General features: G+C 40.9%; 1 protein-coding gene and 1 pseudogene across 3 annotated transcripts in view; one reads left to right on the forward strand and one right to left on the reverse strand.

Moving 5' to 3' along the window:
- The window catches only part of PATL1 (PAT1 homolog 1, processing body mRNA decay factor), a 50117-nt gene extending 34303 nt beyond the window's left edge, over positions 1 to 15814 (reverse strand). The window contains exons 1-9 of one of the 3 annotated variants that reach the window (XM_074401520.1): positions 15655 to 15774; positions 13647 to 13758; positions 5459 to 5676; positions 5076 to 5156; positions 3772 to 3966; positions 2739 to 2840; positions 2208 to 2297; positions 1778 to 1995; positions 232 to 321 (exon numbers count right to left, since the gene is read on the reverse strand). In XM_074401520.1, coding sequence (XP_074257621.1) covers positions 232 to 321; positions 1778 to 1995; positions 2208 to 2297; positions 2739 to 2840; positions 3772 to 3966; positions 5076 to 5156; positions 5459 to 5676; positions 13647 to 13758; positions 15655 to 15669 — 1121 coding nt within the window. In that variant the 5' untranslated portion in view covers positions 15670 to 15774. Of the gene's footprint in view, positions 1 to 231; positions 322 to 1777; positions 1996 to 2207; positions 2298 to 2738; positions 2841 to 3771; positions 3967 to 5075; positions 5157 to 5458; positions 5677 to 13646; positions 13759 to 13838; positions 15527 to 15654 lie in introns of those variants that run through there. The other 2 variants (XM_074401521.1, XM_003920172.4) reach the window with 2 other exon arrangements.
- A 9418-nt stretch (positions 15815 to 25232) lies between these two features.
- Positions 25233 to 27197, forward strand: LOC101051313 (homeobox protein NANOG pseudogene; annotated as a pseudogene).
- The last annotated feature ends 206 nt before the right edge of the window (positions 27198 to 27403 follow it).

Genomic DNA, 27403 nt, shown 5'->3' on the forward strand with positions numbered 1-27403 from the left:
ACACAGTATTATTCTGTATCCCTTTTAGTTTTACATAAATGGTACATGTAATTCTGATCCTTGCTTCTTTACTCAATATTAAGCTTTTCATATTTATACATGTGGATAATATATACAGGTTTATGGATATGAAGCAAACTTACTAAAAAAAACACCTAAATAGCATGTTGTTATACTGTCAAAATTAAAAGCTGAATTAAGAAGCCATAAAGGAGTCAGATAAGTACTTACTTTCTATTCTGTTGCTGTCTTTGATGCAAGAGTCGACGGTGCTGTGGATGAAGGTGAGTTGTGTCTGGTCTAAACATTGGAGCCTGAGATCTAAGAAAAACGTAAAAGAGGTTCTCAGTTTTGTCATCCCAATGATTTAAAATTTTAAAGAATGTGTCAGTACAGGATAATTTCATACAGGTTAACTTAAAGGACTACAAAAGTCTATTTGGGCCAGTTGCGGTGGCTCACATCTGTAATCTCAGTACTCTGAGAGGCCAAGGCAGGTGGAATACTTGAGGTCAGGAGTTTGACACCAGCCTGGCCAACATGGTGAAACCATGTCTCTACTAAAAATACAAAAATTAGCTAGGCATGGTAGCAGGTGCCTGTAGTTCCAGCTACTTGGGAGGCTGAGGCAGTAGAATCACTTGAGCCTGAGAGGCAGAGGTTTGTAGTGAGCTGAGATTGCGTGGATCACTGTACTCCAGCCTGGGAGACAGAGTGAGACTTTGTCTCAAAAAAAAAAAAAAAAAAAAGTCTATTCTAAGGAGAACTTTTAGAAGCAAAAGATAGTCCTATTGTTACATATTTTCCACAAAGACCAAATCTAAAAGGATGTTCATGAAATCTGAGTGAATTAGCAGCAGAGCAGTAGAATTTTTTTTCTTTTTGCTTCTAACTGTTTAACAGACGTCTAAGTAGATTTAATGTACTCAGCTTCAACTATGTGGGAATGTCATTAAAGATACATGTGTGACAGTTAATATTCCATGTCAACTTGGCTAGGCCTTAATACCCAGTTATTTGGTCAAACACTGTTTAGATGTTGCTGTGAGGGTATTTTGTATAGATGTGTTTAACATTTATAATCAGTTTACCTTACAAAAGAGATTACCCCTAATAATGTGGGTGGACCTCATCTAGTCAGTTGAAGGCCTTAAGAACAAAAACTAAAGTTTCCCAGAAGAAGGAATTCTGCCTCAAGACTAGAACACAGAAGTCCTGCTTGAGCGTCTTGACTGCTGACCTGCCGTACTTATTTCAAATTCAAGACTGCAACTTGAGTGTTTACCTGTTTCTTGCCTGCTGGTCTGTCCTATGGATTTTGAACTTGTCAGCCTCTACAATCACATGAGCCAATTTCTTAAAATAAAATCTGCTCACATGAACATTCTTGCTCTCTTTCCTCTACTGGTTCTTGTGTTTCTCTTGAAAAATCCTGACTGCTACAATACGATATGTAATGAAATACAACTTCACTGAAGCAGGAACTCGAACCCCTGTTGTTATAAAATCAGAGGATAAAAGCAAACGACTTAGCTAGTATGAAGATTATCTGACTTTTTAGCATCTATCTCTCGGTTCTATACCCTTTGGTAATGTGAGAAAAATGTGATTCACAAGAAAGCTGAGAGATTGTCAAACATTTCTGTGTTTGCTAACTTGAGGATCTGATAACATCTTAAAATTTATTAGCAAATATCAAGAGACTTACAAAACTACACATCCACAATCAGGAGACGTGGCTGACAATCAATAAGCAGCAGCATTGATTTTTGCATACCTTAGGTTTTGCAGGTGAGGTCCTGGACCAGGAGGGTGCTGCTGTGGAGGTGGTGTAGCAGAGGGTGGAGCACTAAAGAAGGCACGGAAGCCTGGTGCTGGGGGAAGCATCTGCCCAACTCGCCCTTGCAGCAACTTGGGATTCATGGCAGCAAGTGGACTACCAACAAATCCAGGGACCCGTGCAAACTGGCTGGGAGACATCCGTCCAGGCTGTAGCTACAAAGAGGAACAAGATTTTAGATTCAGACAATCAGCAGGTCCCCCTGCTTTTCTCTACAGAAAAGTGAATACCATTTCTATCAATAACTTTGTTTGAAAAAGTAAAGGCAAAAATAGTTGTGATTAATAGCAGAAAAACGGGGCTATCATCTAATAAACTTTAGGAAAGTAGGCGAGTTCTTTATTGGTAGGGCTAATCACAGGCTTACCTGTGCTCCTCCAAGAAGCTGTGCTCTCTGAAGGGGGCTGAGAACAGGAGGAACGCTTGGAGGAAAAGGGTGACCCAGGAGGGAAGAGTTCTAAGGTAAAAAAACACAAAAAAGAATATACTATAAAACAGGGGGTACATCAATATAATAAGGAAACTCAGCAGAAATGCAGTATAAACTTGGATATAAAACTCTCAAATTATAGAGTCAAGCTCTGGAATATAATAAAAGAAATTATAAAAACACTATGACCATGTGACATGAAAATAAAGCAGTAGAATGTGGGACTGAAACAGTAGAGAACCAGATGATCATAATGAGTTTAGATTTTTAAAGATAGGAAAAGAGATGATGAAAGAAACAACAGTCATCTGACCTGGGGACAGTTAGATCCAGAAATTTAAGTAAGGAGATTATGAAGAATAGGTATAATTTTGGAGATAACAGCAAATCTAAATAGTGGCAGTGATCATACAAATAGTGATCAGAAAATACATACTGCACATTTTTGTTAGGCTTACAGTGACATACCGAAACACTGCAGAGCTGGTTTGGAGACATCCTCTCACCATAGGGAGCAGGATAACGCGGTGGCATTGGGGGCCGAACATGGACGGGCTTCGGACACAGAATCTATCAGGACAAACATATATACAACTACACTCAATGAAATCAGTTTTTCTTCCACCTACACTCCCTCCCCTCAAGTACTGGTAGAGACACAGAACTCAATGCAAAGCCCTACTTCTAAGCAAATGGCCATGGCTACAGGTTCAAATACAGAACCTTAGGCCACTTTCTCTCACAAATCAAGAAAAGTGTCAGTAACAACTCAGGAAGATTTAGCTAATTCTCCAGTTATCCCCACCCTTCCATGCTGTCTGAGGGAGGTACCAGCAGATATTCTGACTTGCAAATTCTCTCCAAGAGGATATATTTTGGTAGCACCAAGGGAGAAGGAATGATAAGAAAGCTGGAGGATTAACTAAGTCCTATTCTGAAGCCCCTGTGATATGGCCGCCATGCTCAGCACTTTTGTGATACATTGTGACTCCACCATTTCATAGGATGTTGAGCCTAACTAGGCCATACCAACACCACCCTCCCCCCATACCTTCCAAATTGGCCTTCCTTTTCAGCTGCTGGTTTCAGGTGGAGGAAAGTCTATGGAACAGGACTGCACAGGCTCTAGGGAAAGCAGGGATATCTTAAAGGTAAAAAGGGATGTGGACAAAGCTGTGTGTTCCCACTCCCCCCAGCTTTCAGTTACCTCTCTGACAATGTTTTGGAGAGCCAGCAAAACACTTTAAAAAGGATATATGTGCTAAATGTGGCTAACTACCCTTTTTTCTCCCCCAATTAAATGGCAGCAGCAATAGTAGCATCAAAGGGTATCAGGGAATGTGTCTCTTATTTGTACTAATTTCTCCTCTAACTAGTTATTTTTCTTTCTAATCTAATGCCTACCCAAAATTTCCACCCTCCACCCAACATCACCAATTTTCCCAATAATTTTGCCCAGATTCCCAACATCCTGGGCTGGGTGCCTGTTAATGAGAGGTACCTGTTGGGTGAAGCTGGGTACAGCCATCTGCTTAGGTGGGGTGCCTATGGGGACAGCTCTAACAGGAGGACTCCCAATGATAGGTGAAGTTGACCGCCTTGGTAATGCACGTTCAGAAAGGTCCCGATCATCTTCTGGACCCTGGGGGGGCCTCTGAGGCAAGGCATATTCTAATACAGAAACTGTAGGCATTTCCTAATTGAAGAAATGGTAAAATAAAATAGAAATTAACTAACTTGATATGTTTTAGTAAGCTCTACAGATGCCAAGAATACCTTAAGAAATTATTTTTAAAATTTTTACTTTTAATTCACATACAGCAAAATTCACTTTTTGGTATATGGTTCTCTGAGTTTGGTAAGTAGCTCATGCCTGAAATCCCAGCACTTTGGGAGGCTGAGGTAGGAAGATCACTTGAAGCCAGGAGTTTGAGAGTAGCCTGGGCAACATAGCAAGACTTCATCTGTACAGAAATAAAAAACTTAGCCAGGCATGATGGTATGCACCTGTAGTCTCAGCTATTCAAGAGGCTAAGGTGGGAGGATCACTTGAGCCTGGGAGTTCAAGGTTACAGAGAGCTATGATTGTACCACTGCACTCCAGCCTGGGTGACAGAGCAAGACCCAGTCTCAAAAAAATAGAGAGAGAACAATTGTATCATTCCCCCCAAATTTCTTTGTATTGTTCCTTTGTAGTTAACCCCTTCTGCCATGCCCAACCCCTATAGATTTGCATAGAAATGACTGTTGCTGTTTTTTTTTTTTTTTTTTTTTTGAGACAAAGTCTCACTTTATCGCCCAGGCTGGAGTGTGGTGGTGTGATCTTGCCTCACTGCAACCTCTACCTCCCAGATTCAAGTGATTCTTCTGCTTCCACCTCCTGAGTAGCTGGGATTACAGGCGCCCACCACCACACCTGGCTAATTTCTGCATTTTTAGTTGAGATGGGGTTTTGCCCTGTTGGCCAGGCTAGTGTTGAACTTCGGACCTCAAATGATCCACTTGCCTCAACCACCCAAAGTGCTAGGATTACAGGCATGAGCCACTGTGCCTGGCTCAGAAATGACTTTTTAAGTGATTCAAATCATAATATTACACTAACAAATTTAAATTCTAATGGCTCCCTTGCAAACTTTACCCTGGAGGCTGAAGAAAGGTATAGGTAAGTACTGGATGCAGTAGTTAACATAATTCTAGCAAATGAAAGACCTACAAACCCCTTCAAGTAAGGAAAAGATGACAACAGAAACCAACTTAAAATTTTTGGGTACTCGAAATTTTATATAAAGAGAAAGTATTTAATACCTGAGCAAGCAGCGGTCCTCGGATTCGCCTCAGAACTTCAGATCCATCCCAGATACTGGAATTCAGACTTCCTGGTTGGGGCTAACAAAAAAGGAAAACATATATATAAAGTCTGAAATGTTGTATACTCTCTGAGTGACTTATCTGCTGTTGGGGAGCAAGGTTCCAAAACAGCCTCAAGCTGCTTTAGAATAAGAAATTACAGTGCTCCAGAATATACATTATTTGCCAATTTTAACTGCTATCATCAGGAAATATGTTATTAATTTTCTATGGCATATGTAAAATCTCTCATTTGAGTAGATAAAATAAAATGGCAAAGTTCACTACTTCACTTTAATTTTTAGTCTGCTACAGTTCTCAAATCAGAGTAACTTACTTACTTGTAAAACTGGCCTGGTCTGCACTGCCCTCATGATAGCTGGATCTTCTAGTTCATTTTCAATCACCATCTTACTGAGCCTTTCTGCCAGATTCTCCTCATGGTCACCCAACAAATCCATTTCATCTCTCTCTCCATTGCCTGTTTGTTCATTAACTGCCACTGGTAGCTTTTCTTCCAATTCAGCCAGGCGCTCATGTGCTTCCTGCCAATCATCATCTATAAATTAACGCAGTTCATGTAAGAAACAGTTTATAGCGGTACAAAAAAGTTTTACACAATTATTCTGTTTCTGTTTCTTTCTTTTTTCTTTTCTTTTTTTTTTTTTTTTTTTAAGACAGAGCCTCACTCTGTCACCCAGGCTGCAGTGAAGTGGCGCGATCTCAGCTTATTGCCTCCTCCACCTCCCAGGTTCAAGTGATTCTCCTGCCTCAGCTTCCCAAGTAGCTGGGACTATGGGTGCCTGGTACCATGCCTGGCTAATTTTTGTAATTTTAGTAGAGGTGGGGTTTCACCATGTTGGCCAGGCTGGTCTTGAACTCCTGACCTCAAATGATCCACCCACTTCGGCCTTCTAAAATGCTGGGATTATAGGCATGAGCTACTGTGCCTAGTCTATACAATTCTTCTGCTAACCAAATGAATAACTCCAGAAGACAGGTAGAAAGTTAAGTTTCCACTTAGAAGCAAGAAATAAGGTTTAAACTAAGGGACATATAAAGTGTGCTTTTTGCTATTAAAAGCAAATAACATCATACCAGGAATAAAATTCAAGCATGTGGATTAACAGCTTAAAACATTTTCAATTATGTCCAAACCATATTCTGAAACTGTTTCCTAAATTGGAGATATATATATATATATATATACTACTTATTGATTTTGAGATTCTATGATATTTCAAGCAAAAACTTAAAGAGAAGTTAAAACTCATAGCATTAGCATACAACTTTCTTTTAGATTATAAGTGCCGTCTTCTTTACATGCTTTTGAAATCCATCCATTCCACTCAATTAATATTTGGTAAGCATTTATTATGTTACAAGCCCTGTTTTAGATGCATGGGATATATCTATGTGCAAAAAGAGACAGAGATTCTGCCTTCATAAAACTTTGATTCAAGTAGGAAAGAGAGAGATAACAGACAATAGCATAATGATTAGATATTATACTCTAAGATGAAATTGCTATAGGAATATAAAGGAAGAAAGGCAGATTGAAATTTATTTTATTTTATTTTATTTTTATTTTATTTATTTATTTATTTATTTTTTGAGACGGAGTTTCACTCTTGTTACCCAGGCTGGAGTGCAATGGCGCAATCTCGGCTCACCGCAACCTACGCCTCCTGCCTCAGCCTCCTGAGTAGCTGGGATTACAGGCACGTGCCACCATGCCTAGCTAATTTTTTGTATCTTTTTAGTAGAGACAGGGTTTCACCATGTTGACCAGGATGGTCTCGATCTCTTGACCTCGTGATCCACCCGCCTCAGCCTCCCAAAGTGCTGGGATTACAGGCTTGAGCCAGCGCGCCCGGCCTAGATTGAAATTTAAATAGATGGTCAGAGGTAGGCCTCATTCAGAAGATGACACTTGAACAAAGATTCTAAAGTGTAAGAGAGTTAGCGCGATTGATGGTTTTGAAAAAGGCAAGGAGGACTGTGTTTGGAATGGAATGAGGAAGGTGGGGAGAGTACAAGAAAATGAGGTCAAAAAGTCATGTGGAGGAAGCTCATTTTGGGCTGCTATGTTTGAAATTAGAAGCCAATGGAAGTTTTCATTTGGCTTAACTTTTAAAAGAATCACTCTAGCTGCTGTGCTGAAAACAGGCTGAGCAAGAGGAAGGGGTAGTTCCTCTTTTAACTATGTCTGCTATTATCGCACACTACGATACAGTCTGTAGCACTGACACTAAGGTTGTTTTTGCATTTGGCATGTTGGTATCTTTTTTTTTTGAATCCCATTACATACAGATTACAATCTTCAGAATCCTCTATCAGCCACTCTGGAGCTAGACCTTACTTCCACTACATCTTACTCCAGTTTTCTCCAATCTTATCATTCCATTCTGCTTCCATCATGAAAGCTATACTCACAGTTTTGCTCCTTTCAGTATCCTTTATTATTTTTTGAGACAGGGTCTCACTCTGTCATCCAGGCTGGAGTGCAATGGCATGATCTGGCTCACTGTAGTCTCGACCTCCTGGGCTCAGGCAATCCCCCTACCTCAGCCTTCCAAGTACTGGAACTACAGGTGTGTACTATCACACCAGGCTAATTTTTGTACTTCTTGTAGAGTCAGGGTTTCCCTATGTTGCCCAGAGTGGTCTTGAACTCCTGGGCTCAAACAATCCACCCCCAACGGCCTTCCAAACTGCTAGGATTATAGGCGGAAGCCACTGCATTGGACTTTATTTTCAGGTATTCAAATATGAAACTTCTTCTTCCTCATTGGATCTACTCCTAAATAATCCTTTCATTTTTCCCTTTACCTCATCTAAACAACTACTTTCTAACCCATAAAAAGTATTATTTTATATATGTTATATGGCATTCTTTTTTTTTTTTTTTTGAGATGGAGTTTCGCTCTTGTTACCCAGGCTGGAGTGCAATGGCGCAATCTCGGCTCACCGCAACCTCCGCCTCCTGGGTTCAGGCAATTCTCCTGTCTCAGCCTCCTGAGTAGCTGGGATTACAGGCACGTGCCACCATGCCCAGCTAATTTTTTGTATTTTTTTAGTAGAGACGGGGTTTCACCATGTTGACCGGGATGGTCTCGATCTCTTGACCTCGTGATCCACCCGCCTCGGCCTCCCAAAGTGCTGGGAATACAGGCTTGAGCCACCGTGCCCGGCTAGCATTCTTTTTTTAGTTACATGTTTTATATGTTTTATAAAATTCAACAGACAGGGATAACAGATAATTCCCTTTATAACCAACATAGAAACAGAGACTTTATTTTTTCTGCTTTCAAACAAAATACATGTTAAAAAATTCAAACACCATAAACACACTTTCATACTTTTATGTGAAAGCTCCCTGTAATTCCATAGCTGTGTTAAGTTTTAAACACTTTTAAGCTGTTAAGTTTATAATGTTAACTTGATTCTTTTTTAAGCAATATGTCTTGGACATATTTTCATGCATGCATACACAGGTATAACTACTGATATTATCTCATTTTTTTTAAAACCTACATAAGAGTTCATTTTATTGCTAAACTATAATGTAATTTATCCCTTACCGGTAAACATTTGGATTATTTACAATTTTCCAATATGATAATTAACACTGTAATAAACAAACATATCTTAACATTTTATGTGACTATTTAAATAGACTAATTTTCTTTTAGAATCAGACTATAGTAACAGTTAAATTTTGCTATTTTTTAACCATACGACAACGTGTCACATAACACTAGTGATCCAAAGAGTGAGGGAACTGAGGCTTTCAAATGTTTAATTTTGGTATCATAGGACACACTGTCTAGTTTGGGGGCACTGAGGTGGACTGAATTTACTAGTTGCAGTAAAGGGATTCCTTAAATTGTGGATCACTTTGCCATGACTGGGACAAAGTTTGTGGGCAAAAGCTATAAAAATATCCTTAGTTAAGCCTCTGGGACACGGGTCTTCTTTCTAATTATGTGGTATTTTCTTTCCCACCCAACAGCTTCCTCTTACTTGAGTGACTAGTCAGGTAGCACTCTTCCTTTAAACTGTCATCTTACAGAAAAGAATTTAAGTAGCCATTTTATGATGATGGTCTCTGATAAGCATACCCTGTTTGTGTTCCAAAAAATGAAAAAAATGCACTTTAAATGAAAATTACAGTATTAATCTAAATGACTAGTCATCTGAAAGAAAATATTTAAATAATAATGTAATTAAAAACCATGGTAAGGAATAGTAAGCTGAGACAGGATAAATTGTTTTTTGCAATTTTACCAACTTAGCAATGTCATAAGAATGGGAATCTATCATCTAGAATTGAGGAATTTGTAAAAACATTTATTTCCCAAATTTAAGTTCATTTGTTAGTGGATTGGTTCTAATGCAGCAGAGCTCTAATTTGCATGCTTTTCCATCACTACTTCCCACAGTCATGCTTGCTAACTTTACCAAATTCTATCAAATATGGATAATCTATTTCTCCTTAATAATAACATTTTTAAAAATATTGGTTAAGTAGCCATATCCTGTGAGACTAGATCTGTGGTGAATTGACTGTTACATTTTCAAACATGTAAGCAAAAGAATCTATGCCATAAAATACCATCATCATGAAAATTATCTAAAGTAGTATCTCAGAGATCTTATGCCCTTACTATAAAAGAGTATTTCACACCGTATCTTTTTCAAATGACTGAAAAATATAGTTACTTAGATATGCCAATACTTGACCTGAACCCATTACTGGTCAAAATGATAAAAGGTGGGCAAAAGAATAACGGAGAAATGAAGGGAAGAGATTATCTTTAGTAATGAACTAACCTATACCCTGATGTGGGTTACTGAATTTCTGGTTGCTTCTATAAACTTAAACTTGTAATAACAACCCCTGAAGCCTGTCTCAGGGATGGTTTTGAAAGAAAACAAAATAAAAAGCAAGTAGAAGTAATTTAATTTTAAGACAATCCCAATCTCTAAAGACTATAGTAGCTGTCAATAAAAGGGAGGTAGAAAGAAGGGTGATTCCTTCCAAGTGGAGGCAGCAGATTTCCAAAGACTCCCCAACAACTATTTTAACATTACTGGTAGTTTACAGTAATTGTATTTATAGTTATTCAACCCATCACTCTTCCTCATTTGTTAAAATGAGGATAATAATAGTACCTATCTCACAAGGTTGCTGTGAGGATTAACAATATATGTAAAACATTTAGATTGGTGCCTAGCACATAATAAGCACCATGTAAGTGTAAGCTTTTATTTTTAGAGAATGAGTTGGGATTACCGCAACACTATTTATTGCTCTACGATGATCCAAACATTTTTTCATGCAGAAGACAGTAACCAGTTTCTTAAGGGACGATCACCATTTGTAGCTAGTGACCTAAAATGTCCACTGTACTAGCAGGTATTCAAGATGCCTACTATATGAATTAAAAATCATAAAATCAAAACAAATGTCAAAGATCTGACATTTCATCTCCTGATTTAAACTCTCTATACCAGCTTATGTCAAACTGCAGAGGAGTACCAAAGAAGTCACAGGTTGACTTGGAAAACAATTTTCTTTTTATAGTATTTATACCAAGCAGTTATGAGGAATTAAGATCTTCACTTTGCAATTCAAGTACATTATACTCTCAAGGGAAAGGGCGCACCTTTGGAAATCTTTTCTCCATTATAAACTTCCTTGGTGGAAGTCCTTTCTAATTATCCTTTGGCCCTAAGGTACAAAGTGGGCTAATCATATGCCATTTCACTGCCTTTACTTTGTACCATCTGTTCGTTTACTGTGCAAAACTAATGGCTTTTCAGCATGTGTGCACTTTTCTTCTTTCCCATCATATAAAATATAGTTTTGCACACTCTAACATCCTTTTAAGGCAATGTTATCCCCATCTTATGAGAAAAAATAGAAACTCAGGAAAAAAGACTGTCCACAGCACTCTGGAAGTCAATGAGAAGGCATGACTCCTCTTTTGTCCAGGTCGAAAACTAAGAATGTGATACTATTCTGCCTCATTTTAATAATGTTTATAAATCAATTCTGGTTAATTCATTTTAATATTGAGGAACGTGTTAAAAAAAATGGTAACACGACCACATGTTGGTAGCTTCTACGGTATTCTGTTTTTAAATTATTTGATAATTAATTTTTTAGAGACAAGGTCTCGCTCTGTTACCCAGGCTGGAGTGCAGTGGCACCATCATAGCTGCTGTACCCCTGAACTCCTGGGCTCAAGGGATCTTCCTGCCTCAGTCTCCTAAGTGGCACATACCACCATACTTGGCTATTTTTCAAAAAAACTTTTGTGGCAAAAGGCAAAAGAGTCTTACTATGTTGTCCAGGATGGTCTTGAACTCCTGGCCTTAAATGATCCTCCTGCCTTGGCCTCTCAAAGTGCTGGGGAGCCATGGGCTTGATCCACCACAAATAGCTTACTGTGTTCTACTGGTTGTCACTAAACTATCTTCCAAATATAATTTGCAATTCACATCAGTTTCCTGCTTTTTTAATTCTACTCTACATCTCTTTGCCTGTGATCTCCATGGAGAGAGAATAGCATCTTGGATCATGATTACTTCTGGACAAACTCTTCTCCTAACCCATGAGTATAATCCAAAAGGTCTTTGATTCCCTTCCATACGAATCTAGCTTCTACTTTCAACACTTTTCTCGCTGCTTCTAATCACGACAAAGTTTTACTTACTGAATTTTACAAATGACTGACAATATTAAAACGTCTTTATTTTTGCTAGTTTATTCAACTCAGTATAAGCTTTAATAAATTTATTAGGTCCCTGCAAAACCAGTGCCCATTATAATACTTTAAAGCCTCTTATTTGTTTTTGATACTTAATATCTTGGGTTTACCAACTATTGCTAACTTTCCTCTTCTCCCTTATGACTTAACTTGGAGTTTTCTTGCACAGACAAAAGTGCTGCAAGTCCAAAGGAATCATACATATTTATACATTTGAACATAAACACTGTTACTGCTGCACTCAGCACCAAGTCTAAGCAAACATATCTGCATTGACTCTTACCTATTCAGTTGCTTAAAAATATAGTTTCGGCCAGGTGCAGTGGCTCATACCTCTAATCCCAGCACGTGGGGAGGCCGAGGCGGGATCACTTGAGATCAGGAGTTCGTGATCACCCTAGCCAAAAGGGCAAAACCCCATCTCTATTAAATATACAAAAATTAGCTAGGTGCCTGTATTCTCAGCTACTTGGGAGGCTGGGGCAGGAGAACTGCTTGAACTGAGGAGGCAGAGGCTGCAGTGAGCAGAGATCATACTACTGCACTCCAGCTTTTAGGTGACATAGCAAGACTCTGCCTCAAAAAAAAAAAATTTATATATATAGTTTAAAAGTTTAAATTTTAACTTATTACTCTACTTGTTTTACACCTGTTCTAAGTAACATGTTTCCTTAAACTTTATCATATAAGCTTGCTTCCTAAATTTTCAATCTTGATGTTTATAACTCTGTGGATTGTAAGCTTAGTTTGGCTTTTTAGTGTTTAAATTTTTTTCAGCTCTTAAAATATGTATCTATAGACTAGGCACAGTGGCTCAGGCCTGTAATCCGAGCACTATGAGAGGCTGAGGCAGGCAGATCACAAGGTCAGGAGTTCGAGACCAGCCTGGCTGATGTGATAAAACCCTGTCTCTACTAAAAATACAAAAATTAGCTGGGTGTGGTGGTGGGTGCCTATAATACCAGCTACTTGGGAGCCTGAGGCAGAACTGCTTGAACCTGGGAAGTGGAGGTTGCAGTGAGCCAAGATTGCCCCACTGCACTCCAGCCTGGGTGACAGAGCAAGACTCCATCTCAAAAAAAAAATAAATAAATAAATAAATAAAAATATGTATCTATATCCAGGGATGGACAAAATTTCATCTGTGCATACTTTTCTAACCTATGAGGCCTTTCTTCCACCAAAATTCTTGGTATAAAAAGCTTTGTATTTTGTTGAAGATACTATAAGTTGCAAACTTATATAATATACCAGTGATAGACTAAATTTTAAAACACATATGCTCACATACTAGAGTCTGAGTTTTCTACTAGTACACTAGTTTTCCTTAAGTTATATGTTATACAAGTTGGAGGGAGGCAGGGAAAAGAAAAAAAAAAAAGAAAGTTATATGTTATACAAATAAAAATTCCTCTCATCTAGGATTAGTTTAAATCTCTCTTAAATGTTTACTTCTCTAAACATTTGAATCCCTCATAGGCACAACCTGTAGTGATAGATCACATAGCTGGAAGGGGCAAGGCTTACAGAATACCTGATTTTATAGGTGAGGCAAAAAGAGACCCAAAGGAGCAGGGTAGATGCTGCTTCCAGTGAAGAATGAACTATTCTGACTAAGATGAGGAACAGAAGAATATCTTGCCAAGGTAGTGAATGAAGTTACCTCTATTAAGATAAAGCAATTCTAAAAGACAGCACTTGAAAACAGCAAGAGGCCAAGATGGTATTATAAGAGAAAGATGTCACTTACCAACTGCACCTGACCCAAATGTATCATCATTGAATTGATCAATTTCTTCATCTTCTTCTCCAAGTCCCTGAAATGCATCTTCATCTTCATCCAGAGGACAATCCTCCAAAGACTAAAAAAAGAGAAAAGACATTAGTTATTTATGAAATTCACACTCTCATTTTAAAAAGGTTCTAAAAATGTTCATCTTACCTTCTCGATGAACATAATTGCTTCATTATGACTTTTTGTAAAGATGGCATTTTTTTCTACTTCCCAATTTCCCTGACACTTGAAGATTTCATCATCTTTCTTTCACTTTCTATTTCCTATTCCTTATTTCATTTAATTCTTGCCTCCCCCTACAGCATTCCACTTCTCTAAGAATCTACCAACAGCAGTTGCTCAACTCAACCAAGAAATTAAGCACACAACTTCCCTAACATCACTGGTTGGAATAGTGATGACAACTAATAACAAACCCTTTATTTTCTTGAATCTTTATGTATCTTTTCCAGCAAAATTCTCATCTTTCTCATTATATTCGTACCATCTTTTCAACTATTAGTCCCTTTTAAAACTTTGTCTTCATTTTCCATCTTTTTATCTTTCCTATAGGCCTAAACTTCAGTGATTAAACAGAAAGCTAGGTCTTCAACTACAATTCAATGAACTCTAGAAAGCTGTGATGCAAGTTCAAGTTCTGGCTCCATTCTTTCAATCAGTGTGAACATGGGCAACTCAGAAAGTTTCTAATTAACTTGTCAAATACTTTTGAAGAACCTATTGTGTCTAAGGCTCTGTGCTAGGCTGTAAGGCTCAGTCTCTTACACTGCAATGCGAAGACAATACCAACTATGGCAGAGAGTTGTGATGATCAAAGCAGGCAAACATGGATTATCGAACAAAGTCACCACATCTTAGGTGTGTTCTGTTTCCCCCCCGACTTCAATTTTACTCAACTGGTTTATTCTCCAAGTTTTCCTTTCAGTTTGTTCTTGGATCATTCCTATCAAGTATACCTGTCCTCAATTTTCAAAAATTCAGAATCAGAATTCCATATTCTATCAGTAGGTACTTTTGTGATATACCTCACCAGGCTACCTCTTTGCTACCCTGTTTACAAAAGACAGATGAGATCAAAGGGTGTTATTCTCATCCTCCCGAGCCCTTCCAGACTCATGCAAATCAGGCATGCAACTGCCTCCTTATCAGAGGCAACTTCCAGCAGTACTCCCTTCCAGGTCACAATGATCTTCTTAACCAAATCACTGCTTTTCAAAATTAAAAATTCTTAAGGATCATTTACATCAGTTCTTTCAAGCTACAAATCCAGAAAGTCTACGTCCAGAGATTAGAAGTCGCTCAAGGTCATAAAGTGAGTTGGTGACAGGGTCAGTGGTGTCTGCTGCTATTGCTACATTCTCGGGACCTTCACCAAACCCACGCCTCCCAGCACTAGCCCCGAAGGAACTTCAGCAGGACACGCCCCCCTCCCAACTCGGAGCCCTCTTTAGTAAACGGGCTGGGGCCCTAGTCCAAGGGCAAGCCCAGGACCCCTTGACCTGATGGTAGCCTGTATGAATAGGGTGTGTGTCAGTGTAATTTGAGTGGGGGTGGGTGGTGGGGTGGTTCCGGGTCCAGGGCGGGAAACTCGGCTCTGGGAATTCCCGAGTGACTCTTAAGAAAAGCTCCAGGGTAGATGCCACGCTCTACCTTCCACGGCTCCTCTAGGGGTGGGGGCGGGGGTGTGGTCTGGTTGGTTACAGCACTTAACGGGCCCTCCCTACCCTAAAACGGAGGCCAACTTTCCCCATCGGCAACTAATGGGACTGTCTCGACCCCTGAAGCCAGCTCCCAGCCCTAGGATTAGACCCGCGACCCCAGGCCAGTCGGGCCCCTCTAGATCCTGGGACTCCCTCAGCCCGCCCCTTGCCCCGTTAAGAACTCCGGACGGGCGCGCGGAGGGTAAGTGAGAGAAAGGGGCGCGGAAGGGAGGGAGGGGTCACTTCCGGTCGCAACAGCTCACCTCGTAGCGGAACATTCTTGGGGAGGGGGGGGCAGGGAGCGGGGAGGGGAGTAGGGGAGGGAGGGAAGAAGCGCTGACTCCTCGAGCTCCTCCGCGCGCGGGTCCTCCACCGGCTCGCGACCCCTGGCCGCCGCCGTACGCCGGAGCGTGCGTGGGGACGTGCGCAGGCGCGCCTCAGGCAGGGCGGCCACCCCGCTCTGCGCCCGGCGGCGGCGGCTGCGCGGGGACAGATTTGGTGTCCCGCTTCCTAGTCTCAGCGGCGGGAAGGAGGTCCCGTGGCGAGAGACTGCGCACGCGCTACCGTCGTGGGCTGCCTGGCGATCAGGGCTTGCAACTCCGCCCCCTCATTCTCCTGGCCCGCCCGGCGCTGGGCTCGGAGCTGAGGGGCCGGTCACGAGTTCTCCGTCACCCGCGGGGCGGAGAAAACCCTTGTGATTGTCACAGGGTATGGCTCTGAAGATTCCTGGGCTTAGCCTGGGCTGCGAGACGTGGAGATTCCCCGGCTGTTTTCTCCAAAGTCCGACTCTTCGGGCTGCTCGGGGGTCTCACCGTTACGATCTGCGCCTTCTGCAGGGCAAAAAGAAAGGAAAGTTGCTGGTCTTCGAAAGGGGCGGACCTCGTCGCCACTTTCAGCGGCTCGTCGCCTGCTGAATTCACAGCAGGTCAGGGCTGTGATTTATGTGGCTCAAGGTGATGATGGCGCCCATTTATTTTGAAATGCCGAATACAGGTTCCCGGAGGTTTAACTAGGGTAGTATTTTTAGGCGCTGGGCTCATCAGGCGCGAGGAGCTGCGGAGCCTTGAAGGGCACCACGGCCGTGGGTCGCGGGCCACGCAGCAGCAGGGTCTTCGGAGCCGGGTGCGCCGCTGGGTGACGCCACTTCCTTACATGATCGAGCCCGGAGAGGAATGTGTCCTGCTTAGAAGCTTCGGCCCCCTGGTTCCTGAATTCTGTTAGATGGTTTGTTATCCGTTTGAACTCATGCAACAGTATTTTTTCCCTTCAGACAAAACTTGCACCACACAGAATGAATTCTTATGGGTTTCGCAATCCGTTTCTTCCCCGGGTGTCTTAAAATGCAGCCTCGCTTCGGAATGGCATACAGTAAATTCCCTAAATGTTAGTGTGTCTGGATCATTTTGAGTAGCAGACACGTTGAATTTGTAAAGAAAAGTTCTGGGTGGGAGCTGCTGCTACTGGCTGGGAAACTTTGGGCAACTTACCTAAACCTCTGTAAGCCTTAGTTTCTTGTAAAATGGTTATAATTACACCTGCCTCATGATGCTAACACTACTACTGACGATTGAAGGCCGCCGGGGACTCTGCCAGGTGCTTTATGTGGATTATCTCATTGAATCCTTCCTTATGTGCTTCCCATGAGGTAGGTACTGTTGTTTTCTCACTTTGTAGTTGAGGAACCTGAGGATTAGCGACATTAACTAATGTGCCTCCAACCACCCAATAGCAGGTGGCAAAACTGGCAGCTGAGATCAAATGTGGACATGGGCCAGGCCTGAACTTTAAAGAAGTGGAGCAGGCCAGGGACAAGATGTTTTATTGGTTTTCAAGCATGCGTGGAACATTATAAAATATCAGGTACTAAGTAACAGTAGATCTTAATAATTACCAAAGAATTGGTGCCATGTAGACCAAGGGTTAGCAGACTATGGTTCACAGTTGAATCTGGCCAGCAACCTCTTTTTGTAAGGGAAGCTTTATTGCAATACAGCCAACCTCATTTATTTACATATCGTCTGTGGTTGCTTTAATGTTACAAAGTCAGAGTTGAATCGTTATGATGGATCCCATGTGGCCTGTAAGGTATAACGTATTTATTGTTTGGCCCTTTGCAGGGTTTGCTGATTCCTGATCTTGCAGGTTATGTTTTCTGGTCACTATGTAAGATATCAATAGTAGAAGCAGACTAGGAAAAAAGTCTTATATTTTCAGAAATATCAATAAGAGAAAATAATGGAAAGCAGAAAATACTTAAAATGGAGTGATAAACGTATTAATATATCAAAACTTTTAGGACACTGCCAAAACAGTATTTATATAAGAAAATAGGGGCTGTGTGTGGTGGCTCACACGTGTAATCCCAGAACTTTGGGAGGCTGTGGTGGGTGGATTGTATTAGCTCAGGAGTTCCAGGCCAGCCTAGGCAACATGGCGAAACCGCATCTCTACAAAAACAAAAATTAGCTGGGCTAATTTTTTTATTGGCTGCTCTGCATTATTTCTGGTGCTGGCGGTGTGCGCCTGTTCCTGTAGTCCCTGCAGTTAACGTGGGAGACTGAGGACGATCGGGAAGCCTGAAGATAAATGAACTATAGAGTAAACTCAAAGAAAGTACAAAGAAAGAAGTACTGCAGAGTAGGAATTAAAGGATGAGAAAACAAGGTGTCATAGACAGGATCAACAAAATTTCCCATTTTCTCTTACACAACACCTGTCTGTAAGGGGGATTGAAAGTCCTTTTAAAAGAATAATGTATTTTTAGGCCAGGCATGGTGGCTCACGCCTGTAATCCCAGCACTTTGGGAGGCTGAGGTGGGTGGATCAGGAGGTCAGGAGTTTGAGACCAGCCCGGCCAACATAGTGAAACCCTGTCTTTACTAAAAATACAAAAATTAGCTGGGCAATAGTGGCACATGCCTGTAGTCCTAGCTACTTGGGAGGTTGAGGCAGGAGAATCACTAATCACTTGAACCCAGGAGGCGGAGATTGTGGTGAGCCGAGATTGCACCACCGAACTCCAGCCTGGGTGATAGAGCAAGACTCTGTCTTAAAAAAAACAACAACAACAAAAAAGAATATATCTATCTATCTATCTATCTATCTAGTTACTTAATAGGCCCATTATTAAGATGGAAAAGGTACAAGTTTTTTTTTTTTTTTTTTTTTTTTTTTTTTTTTTTTTTTTTTTTTTTTTATTTGAGACGGAGTTTTGCTCTTGTTACCCAGGCTGGAGTGCAATGGCACGATCTCGGCTCACCGCAACCTCCGCCTCCTGGGTTCAAGCAATTCTCCTGCCTCAGCCTCCTGAGTAGCTGGGACTACAGGCACCTGCCACCATGCCCAGCTAATTTTTTGTGTTTTTAGTAGAGACGGGGTTTCACCATGTTGACCAGGATGGTCTCGATCTCTCGACCTCGTGATCCACCCGCCTCGGCCTCCCAAAGTGCTGGGATTACAGGCTTGAGCCACCGCGCCCGGCCAAGGTACAAGTTCTTTTCACAAGTGATTCGTTAGACATAAGGTGTGATGTCTCCGGGAAGTGTCCCTATGGTGTGTGGGAGAACGGGAGTCTTTCCTGCATTTCAAGTACATGGGAAAGGTTATTGACAGCTGAGGAAGGCCATCAGTTAGAGAAAGCCACCACACCAGCTTTCTTTGGCATTATCTGTGATTTCTGAAAGTGCTGTAAATAAAGCCAGTATAGTATTTACAGACTCTATACATTGTTTCTGTTTTACTGTTTTTGTTTTTGTTTTTGTAGCCAGACAAGGTCTCTGTCATTTGGGCTAGAGTGCAGTGGCATGATCACAGCTCACTGAGCTTCGACCTCCTGGTCTCAAGTGATGCTCCTGTCTCAGCCTCCCAAAGTACTGGCATTACAGGCATGAGCCACCACACCTGGCCTGTTTCTTTTCTAATTGTAAAAAAAGCACGACATAAAATTTACTCTCTTGTGAGACTAGTATCAGTTATTTTCATCAAGTGACTTACATCTCCAAAACACTGATTCCAAACTTTAGCATACATTTAGAATTGCCAAGATGGCTTGTTAAAACATAGGCTACTGGGCCCCAACCCCAGAGTTTCAGATTCGGTAGGTGGGAAGTCAGGCCTGAGAATTTGCATTTGTAACAGGTTCCCAGATTATGCAGATGCTACTAGTTCGGTGACTACATTTTGAAATCCTACATTGTCCATTAGTGCTTGCATGGTTATAGAGGGAGAAAAGAGTAGTGAGCTGCACCCAGGGTCATTTCTCATGTAGTGAAAAAGTTATGACAGACCTCCTAGAAAGTAATGGGAACCCTTAGTACAACAGATCTTAGTGGAAAAGAATTACCCATATAATGAAAGTAACTGTTTACAAGGCAAAATTTCTGATGGACTAAACATGGCCACAAATTCTTTGACAGTTCTCCCATTTAATAATTAATCGATTGGTTTTTGTTATTTATTTTTCAGAGATGGGGTCTCACTCTAGTAGGATTAGAGTAGCAGTGCTGTAGTGCAATGGTGTGATTGTAGTTCACAGCAGCCTCAAACCCCTGGGCTGAAGAGATCCTCCTGCCTCATCCTTCTGGCTGGGGCTGCAGGCACACCCAGCTTATTTATTTTTTATTTTTGTAAAGGCAGGATCTCACTATGTTGCCCAGGCCGTTCTCAAACTCCTGGCCTCAGCCTCCTGAATAATTGGGATTGCAGGTGCAAACCACCACATCCTGCTACTTCTCCCATTGAGAGGTGGGCTCTCTGTTCCCTTTTCCTTGAATCTGGACTGGACTATGACTGCTTTGACTAATGGGATATGGGAGTGGAGATGCTCTGCCACTTCCGAGTCACCTTTAAGAAGACTGACCGTCTTAAGCACATGTAAAATACCCAGCTGCTTTGCTGAAGAGATCATATGGAAAGACCCTGAAATTACATGAAGAGGAAGGCGGGTCCAGCTGTATTTAGCTTACCTAATCATCCCAGTCAAGACACCAGGTATGTGAATGAAGCTGTCTCAGACTCTCCACACCTGCTCAGCTATCAACCAAACATTGTGACTCCATTCCATGCTACGGAGAGCAGAAGAATCACTCAGCAAAGCTGTTCCTAAATTCCTGGCCCATAAAAGTATTTTATAGATACATAGATATATATAATAAAGTGATTGTAGTTTTAAGCCACAAGGTTTGTTTGTTTTGTTTGTTTGTTGTTTTTTGAGACAAGCTGCAGTGCAATGGTGCAATCACGGCCCACTGCCACCTCAAACTCCTGGACTTAAGCCATCCCCCCATCTCAGCCTCCCCAGTAGCCAAACCTGCAGGCATGTGCCACCGCATGTGGCTATATATATATGTGTACATTTCAGCCACATAGTTTTAGAGTAGTTTATTGCTAACTAATAGTGGGAACATGTTCGTTTAGAAAAATTATACAAAACTTAGAAATAAGGAAAAGGAATTGTTGTATGCCTTGCAATGTTGTAATAAGAGCATTATCTAACAAGGCTGTGTAAAGGTCATTTAAAGTTCTATGGAGAGGTAAGCTTGTTTGACTTAATGTTTATTATTAATGAGATCCCAGACTCAGTAGTTAGATATTAATTTGTAGAAGATTAACAAGTTGCAAATTATTTTTGTCCAGTGGAGATGATTTCATTTTGATGTGATAGATAATCTCAAAGGAGACAGTTTTATTGCCACACAGGTCATTAACCAACATTATATTTAACTTTTGAGTCTTAATCCAGCATTTTTCCTCACTCTATATAGTTCATAGTTTCTTGTATCCTCCTTTGAATTAGCTTCACCACCTTGCTGTTTCTTTTTCTTGTGGCCCCATCCTCCATTTTCAAAGCCAGCAGCATACATCCTCCAAACTCTTTCTCTCTCTGCTTTTGTTGTCATATTTTTCTCTCTCATTCTTCTACTCCTTGTTACAAAGATCCTGTGATAACATTGTGTGTACTTGGATAATACAGAATAATCTTCCCCATCTCAGAATTCTTAATTTAATTATACCTGTCAAATCCCTTTTACCATGTAAAATAATATATTCACAGCTTCTGGGAATTAGGACATGGAAATATTTGGGGAGTCCATTTTTAGCTTATGGCATGTGTTATATATAAGTCTTTGGGGTATACAAAGTGATTTCTGGTAGTATAATGAGAAAAAATTTTAAAGTTTGAGTTTGTGTTTTATGTGCTACTTAGAGATGAAAAATGAAGATTTACTAGGTGAACCATGTCCAGGGTTTCTGTGTGCATTTTAGTAACTTCCAAGACAATTAGGGCTATGTTCACTAACATGCTGTTAGTTATATATTGCTGCATACAAAACGACCCTAAAATTTAGCAATGATACGGTTTAGCTCTGTCCCCACCCAAAATCTTGTCTTGAATTTTAATCCCCATAATCCCCACATGTCAAAGCAGAGGACAGCTGGAGGTAATTGAATAATGGAGGTGATCTCCCCTATGCTGTTCTCACAATAGTGCGTTCTCACAAGATCTGATGGTTTTTATGTGTTTGGTAGTTGATCCTGCGTTAATTTTCTCTCCCACCACTTTGTGAATAAGGCGCCTTGCTTCCCCCTTAGCCTTCTGCCTTAATTTTAAGTTTCCTGAGGCCTGCCCAGCCATGCAGAACAGTGAATCAATTCAAGCTCTTTCCTTTATAAATTATCCAGTCTCAGGCAGTTATTTATAGCAGTGTGAAAATGGACTAATGCAAGCACTTAAAACAAGAATAATTTATTATCTCACATAGATTTTGGAGGTCAGGAATTGGGTGCAGCTTAGGTAGGTGGTTCTGGCTCAGGGTGTTTGAGGAGATTGCAGTCAGAATGTTGGCTGGGGCTCCAGACACTTGAAGACTTAACTAGCATTGGAGGATCTGTCCTCAAGATGGTTCACTTACATGGCTGTTGGCAAGAGGTGTCAGTTCCTCCCAGGCTGTTCATAGGAGACCATAGTTCCTTGCTACATTGCTTCATTAACATCTCATAGGGCTTCTTGATTGTCCTCAGGATGTGGTAGCTTCTTTTAGAGTGCATGAGCTGAGGTAGAAGCTAAAGCCACAATATCTTTTATGAACCGCCCTCAGAAGTCACACACGGTCACTTCTGTCACATTCTAGAAATAAGTTAGTAAGTACAGCCCACACTGAAAGGGAGAGGAATTAGGCCCCACTATGTAAAAGGAGGAGTATCAAATAATTTGTGGACCTATTTTATAGAACCACCACAGCCTACTTGAAGACAAACAAAAGACCTTTTAATCATGGCAAATTTTTCTGGACAGATAAATAGATTACAGAGTTGGAACGATGTCAGCAATGTAAAGTTTATTCTCTGTAGGTTTGTTGCCCAGTTAAAATGAGGAAACTGAGGCCAGCACAAGAAAATTAGATGCCAATTTATTCAGCTCCCGGTCGAGGTTCTGTGGTCCCAGGGGGAGGGGCCAGGGAAGTTGCACCTGACTCCTCTCAGGAGTGGGGTTTTATAGGAAGTGAAGGCGTTCAATTGGATTTGGAGAAACAGGATGTGGACGGGGTGAGCTGCTATTGGTAGGTAGGTGGGATTTCCAGTGAGCGGGCTAAGTGCTGAGTGCAGAGGGGATTTCCAAGGCGGAGCTAGATGATGGGCATATTCTGATAAGGTAATTTTCAAGCGAGGGAGGGAGATGGGCGTGTTTGAACACCCGGCAAGGCAACCAGCCTTACAAGCAAGATGGTAATATAGGAGGTCACCTGCTTTTATCCCCCAACAATAAGAATTCTTCACCCATCCAGACAAGTCTCTTTGTGGAAGCCTCAGGATTCAGGTAGAAGGTTGTGGAAGTGTGATGGAGCCCAAGACCTAGGAGGGTGATTTTTAGAGTGCATACTCATAACCAGTTGACAGACCCATCAATTGTGCTTCCAGACTCAAGCCTGGGGAAATGGCCTCATTCCCCAGGGGGCTTGGTGATAGCCCCTACTGGCCTTGAGGCTACCACCAAAACCATCTGCCAGGGTGTTCAGGAAGAATCATGCACACCAGTGCCTCAGCAGGGAAGGCTTCTCTGCCTGCCAACATTGGTCTTGGCAGTGGACCTGAAAGTTGCCCTGTGGCTCAGCTCCACCCCTCCTCAGCTGTGGTCCTGGCTTAATACTGCTTGCTGCTGGGAAATTGCTTCCCAAAGGGAAACTTGCCCATATCTCATAGGAGTTACCCATTCAGCTGAGCCTCTGCAATGGGCTTTCCAGCAGATTCTGAGACCCAGTTTCAAGTCTGGCCCCTCACCCATCTAAGCCAATGGGATGGGTTTGCTGATTCCATGGGGAGCCCTGAGCCCAGTCTCAGCTCCAGCCCTTCTTGCCGCATGTGAGGATTGTCCTGCCTGTTCAGGGAACTGCAGGGAGGGGTGTCTATCCAGGCCACTGGGACAGGCTTCTGGGCTTGGGTCCCTGGCTAGCTTATCTATATAGCCTAGGTACCTTCCTTCAATCTTCCTCAGGTCCATCCCGGCTGGGGTGCTGTCAACCTCAAAGCCCTTGCAAAGCTTGTGGTGAACCTGGGCTTAGGGCCCCCTCTAGTGCTGAAGTAGCTGCAACACTCCCAGGCTTCGGAAACACAAGTCAGCCTACCTGGAACTTCTTCTAGACAGGCCTATTGAAGTGAAACAGGCACAAAGAAAGCCAGACTGCAAAGACTGGAATAAATACCTAATACACAGACATCGATGCACATCTACAAGCATCAAGAATAAGCAGGGAAATTTGACCTCACCAAACAAAATGAGATGCCAGTGACTGACCCTAAAGGGAACTTCAAGAAAACACAGAGAAACAATTCAAAAATTTATCAGAAATTTAAGAGAGATATTGCAGTTAAAAAAAAAACATAAAAAAAACCATAGTTATCTAGGAGCTGAAAAATATAATGAAGAGAGCATCAATAGCAGAATTAATCAAGCAGAGGAAAGAATCTGTGAACTTGAAGGTAGGTTATTTGAAAATATACTGCCAGAGGAGAAACAACAAAAAATAATGATAATGAAAAAAGCTCATGGGATTCATAGGATAACATCAAAAGAGCAAATGTATGGGTCATTGGAGTTCAAGACGAAGTAGAGAAAGACAAAGGAGTAGAAAACTTATTTAAAGAAATAATAGCAGAAGACTTTCCAAACCTGGAGAAAGACACAAATATCCAGGTACAGGGAAGTCATAGGCCACCAATCAAATTTAATCCAACTAAGACCATCCTAAGACATATTATAATTGAATTGTCAAAGGTAAATGTCAAAGAGAGGATGCTGAAAGCAGGAAGAGAAAATAACAAATAACACAAAAGGGACTTTTTCAATACACTTAGCAGCAGACTTCTCAGCAGAAACCTTGTGGGTCAGGAGACAGTAGGATGATATATTCAAAGTACTAAAGGAAAAAAAAAACCTTGTCAACCAACAATAGTGTATCTGGCAAAGCTCTCCTTCAGAAATGAAGGAAAATACTTACCCAAACAAACAAAAGTTGAGGGAGTTCATCACCATTAGGCCTGCCTTACAATGTTAAAAGGAATTCTTCAAGCTGAAATAAAAGGATGCCAATGAGTAACATGAAAACATCTAAAAGTACAAAACTCACTGGTAAAAGTAAGTATATAATAAAATTCAGAATGTTCTAATAATATAATGGTGGAGGGACTACTTACATCCTTAGTATTAAGGGAAAACAAGTATTAAAAATAATAAACATAAAAATTAGCTGGGCATGGTGGCACATGCCTGTAGTCCCAGCTACTCAGGAAGGAGAGATGGCAGGATCGCTTGAGCTCGGGAGGCAGAAGTTGCAGTGAGCCAAGATTGTGCCACTGCTCTATAGTCTGGGCAACAGAGTGAGACCTTGTCTCAAAACAGTAATAATAATAATAACTACAATACTTTTTAAGGGATATGCAATATAAAATTATGTAAATTGTGACATCAGTAATCAAAGTTATCTGTTTAATATAACATATTATAAATATGTTTTTTGTAAACTTTATGGTAGGCATAAAACAAAAACCTGTAATTGATACACTACAAATTAAAAGGAATCAAAACAGACTGCCAGGGAAAAACACTTAATGACAAAGGAAGACAGTAAGAGAGGAAGAAATAAAAAGTATGCAACATAAACTAGAAAATGATTAACAAAATGGCAGTAATAAGTCCTTACCTATCAATAATTACCTGAATGTAAAGGAATTAAATTATCCAATTAAAACACAAAGTGGCTGAATATCTATATCTATATATATCACAACTATATGCATAATCCTAATGTTGCACCTCAAGGAACTAGAAAAGAACAAACTAAACACAAAATGAGTAGAAGGAAAAAAGATAAATAGAAGGAAGTATATAGTAAACATCACAGCAGAGATGATGAAATAGAGACTAAAAAATACAAAAGATGTTTTCTGAAAAGATGAACAAAATTGACAAACCTTTAGCTAGACTAAGAAAAAGAGAGAAGATTCAAATAAAATCAGAAGCGAAAAAGGAGAAATTACACCTGATACCAGAGAATACAAAGAATTATAAGAGAATATTATCAACAATTATATGCTAATAAATTAGATAACCTAGAAAAATGGATACATTTCTTAGCACATACAGCTTACCAAGATTGAACTATAAAAAAATAGAAACTCTGAATAGAACAATGTGGAATAAGGAGACTGAATCAGTCATAAAAAGTCTCCTATCTAAAAAAGTCCAAGACCCGATGGCCTTACTGCTGAATTCAACCAGCATTTAAAGAAGAATTAGTAAAATTCTTCTGAAACCATTTCAAAAAATTGAAGAGGAAGGAATTCTTTCAAATTCATTCTATTAAGTCAACATTACCCTGATTATAAAACCAGATGAGGACACAACAAAAAACTACAGGCCAATACCCTGATCAAAATAGATACAAAAATCCTCAACAAAATACTGGTAAACAAATTCACCAGCACATTAAAAATAAATCATTGTGGATCCTTGGAAATGTCATCAGCTGAAATGCCTCACACAGAGACTGTCTCTCCTTTTCCTTCCTCCATGGATCTGCTTATTTAGGACAGCCCTGATTTTTCCACCAGTCCCAAAGGCAAACAACCCACTGCTGCAGATAATTGCACCACAAAAAAGGAAGACAAGGTCGCAGTCAAGAAATAAAAGACCAGAACTGTGTTCTTGTTTACCCAGCTATGTGTACTCAATGATATATTTCAGAGACAGAAATACCTCAGCCTTCAGCAGATGCAAGAATTTCCAACAGCCTGAACCTTAGCTACAAACAGGTGAAGACCTGGTTCCAGAACCAGAGAATGAAATATAAGAGGTGGCATTAAAACAACTGACTAAAGAATAGCAATGGTGTGACTCAGAAGGCCTCAGCACCTGCCTACCCCAGCCTCTACTCTTTCTACCACCAGGGATGCCTGCTGAACACAACTGGGAACCTTTCAATGTGGAGCAACCAGACCTGGAGCATTCACCCTGGAGCAACCAGACTCAGAATATCCAGTCCTGGAGCAATCACTCCTGGAACACTCAGACCTGGTGCACCCAGTCCTTAAATAATAAGGCCTGGAACAATCCCTTCTATAACTCTGGAGAGAAATCTCTGCAGTCCTGCTTGCAATTACAGCCAATTCTGCCAGTGACTTGCAGGCTGCTTTGGAAACTGCTGGGGAAAGCCATAATGTAATACAGCAGACCACTAGGTATATTAGTACTCCACAAACCATGGATTTGTTCCTCAACTACTCCACGAACATGTAACCTGAAGATGTGTGAAGATGAGTGGAACTGATATTACTCAATTTCACTCTGGGCACTGGCAGAATCCTTCCTCTCCCCTCTTCCCCTCCCTCGAAGGATTTTTCTTGTTTGGAAATCACATGTTCTGGTTTCCATCATGCCTATACAGTCAATTTTATGGAGGATGGGATATGGTTGGAGCCTAATCAGAGAGATTTCTCTTTTTTTTTTTTCTTATTGGA

This window comes from Saimiri boliviensis, chromosome 6, assembly GCF_048565385.1.
Source record: "Saimiri boliviensis isolate mSaiBol1 chromosome 6, mSaiBol1.pri, whole genome shotgun sequence".
Lineage (NCBI taxonomy): Eukaryota > Metazoa > Chordata > Mammalia > Primates > Cebidae > Saimiri > Saimiri boliviensis.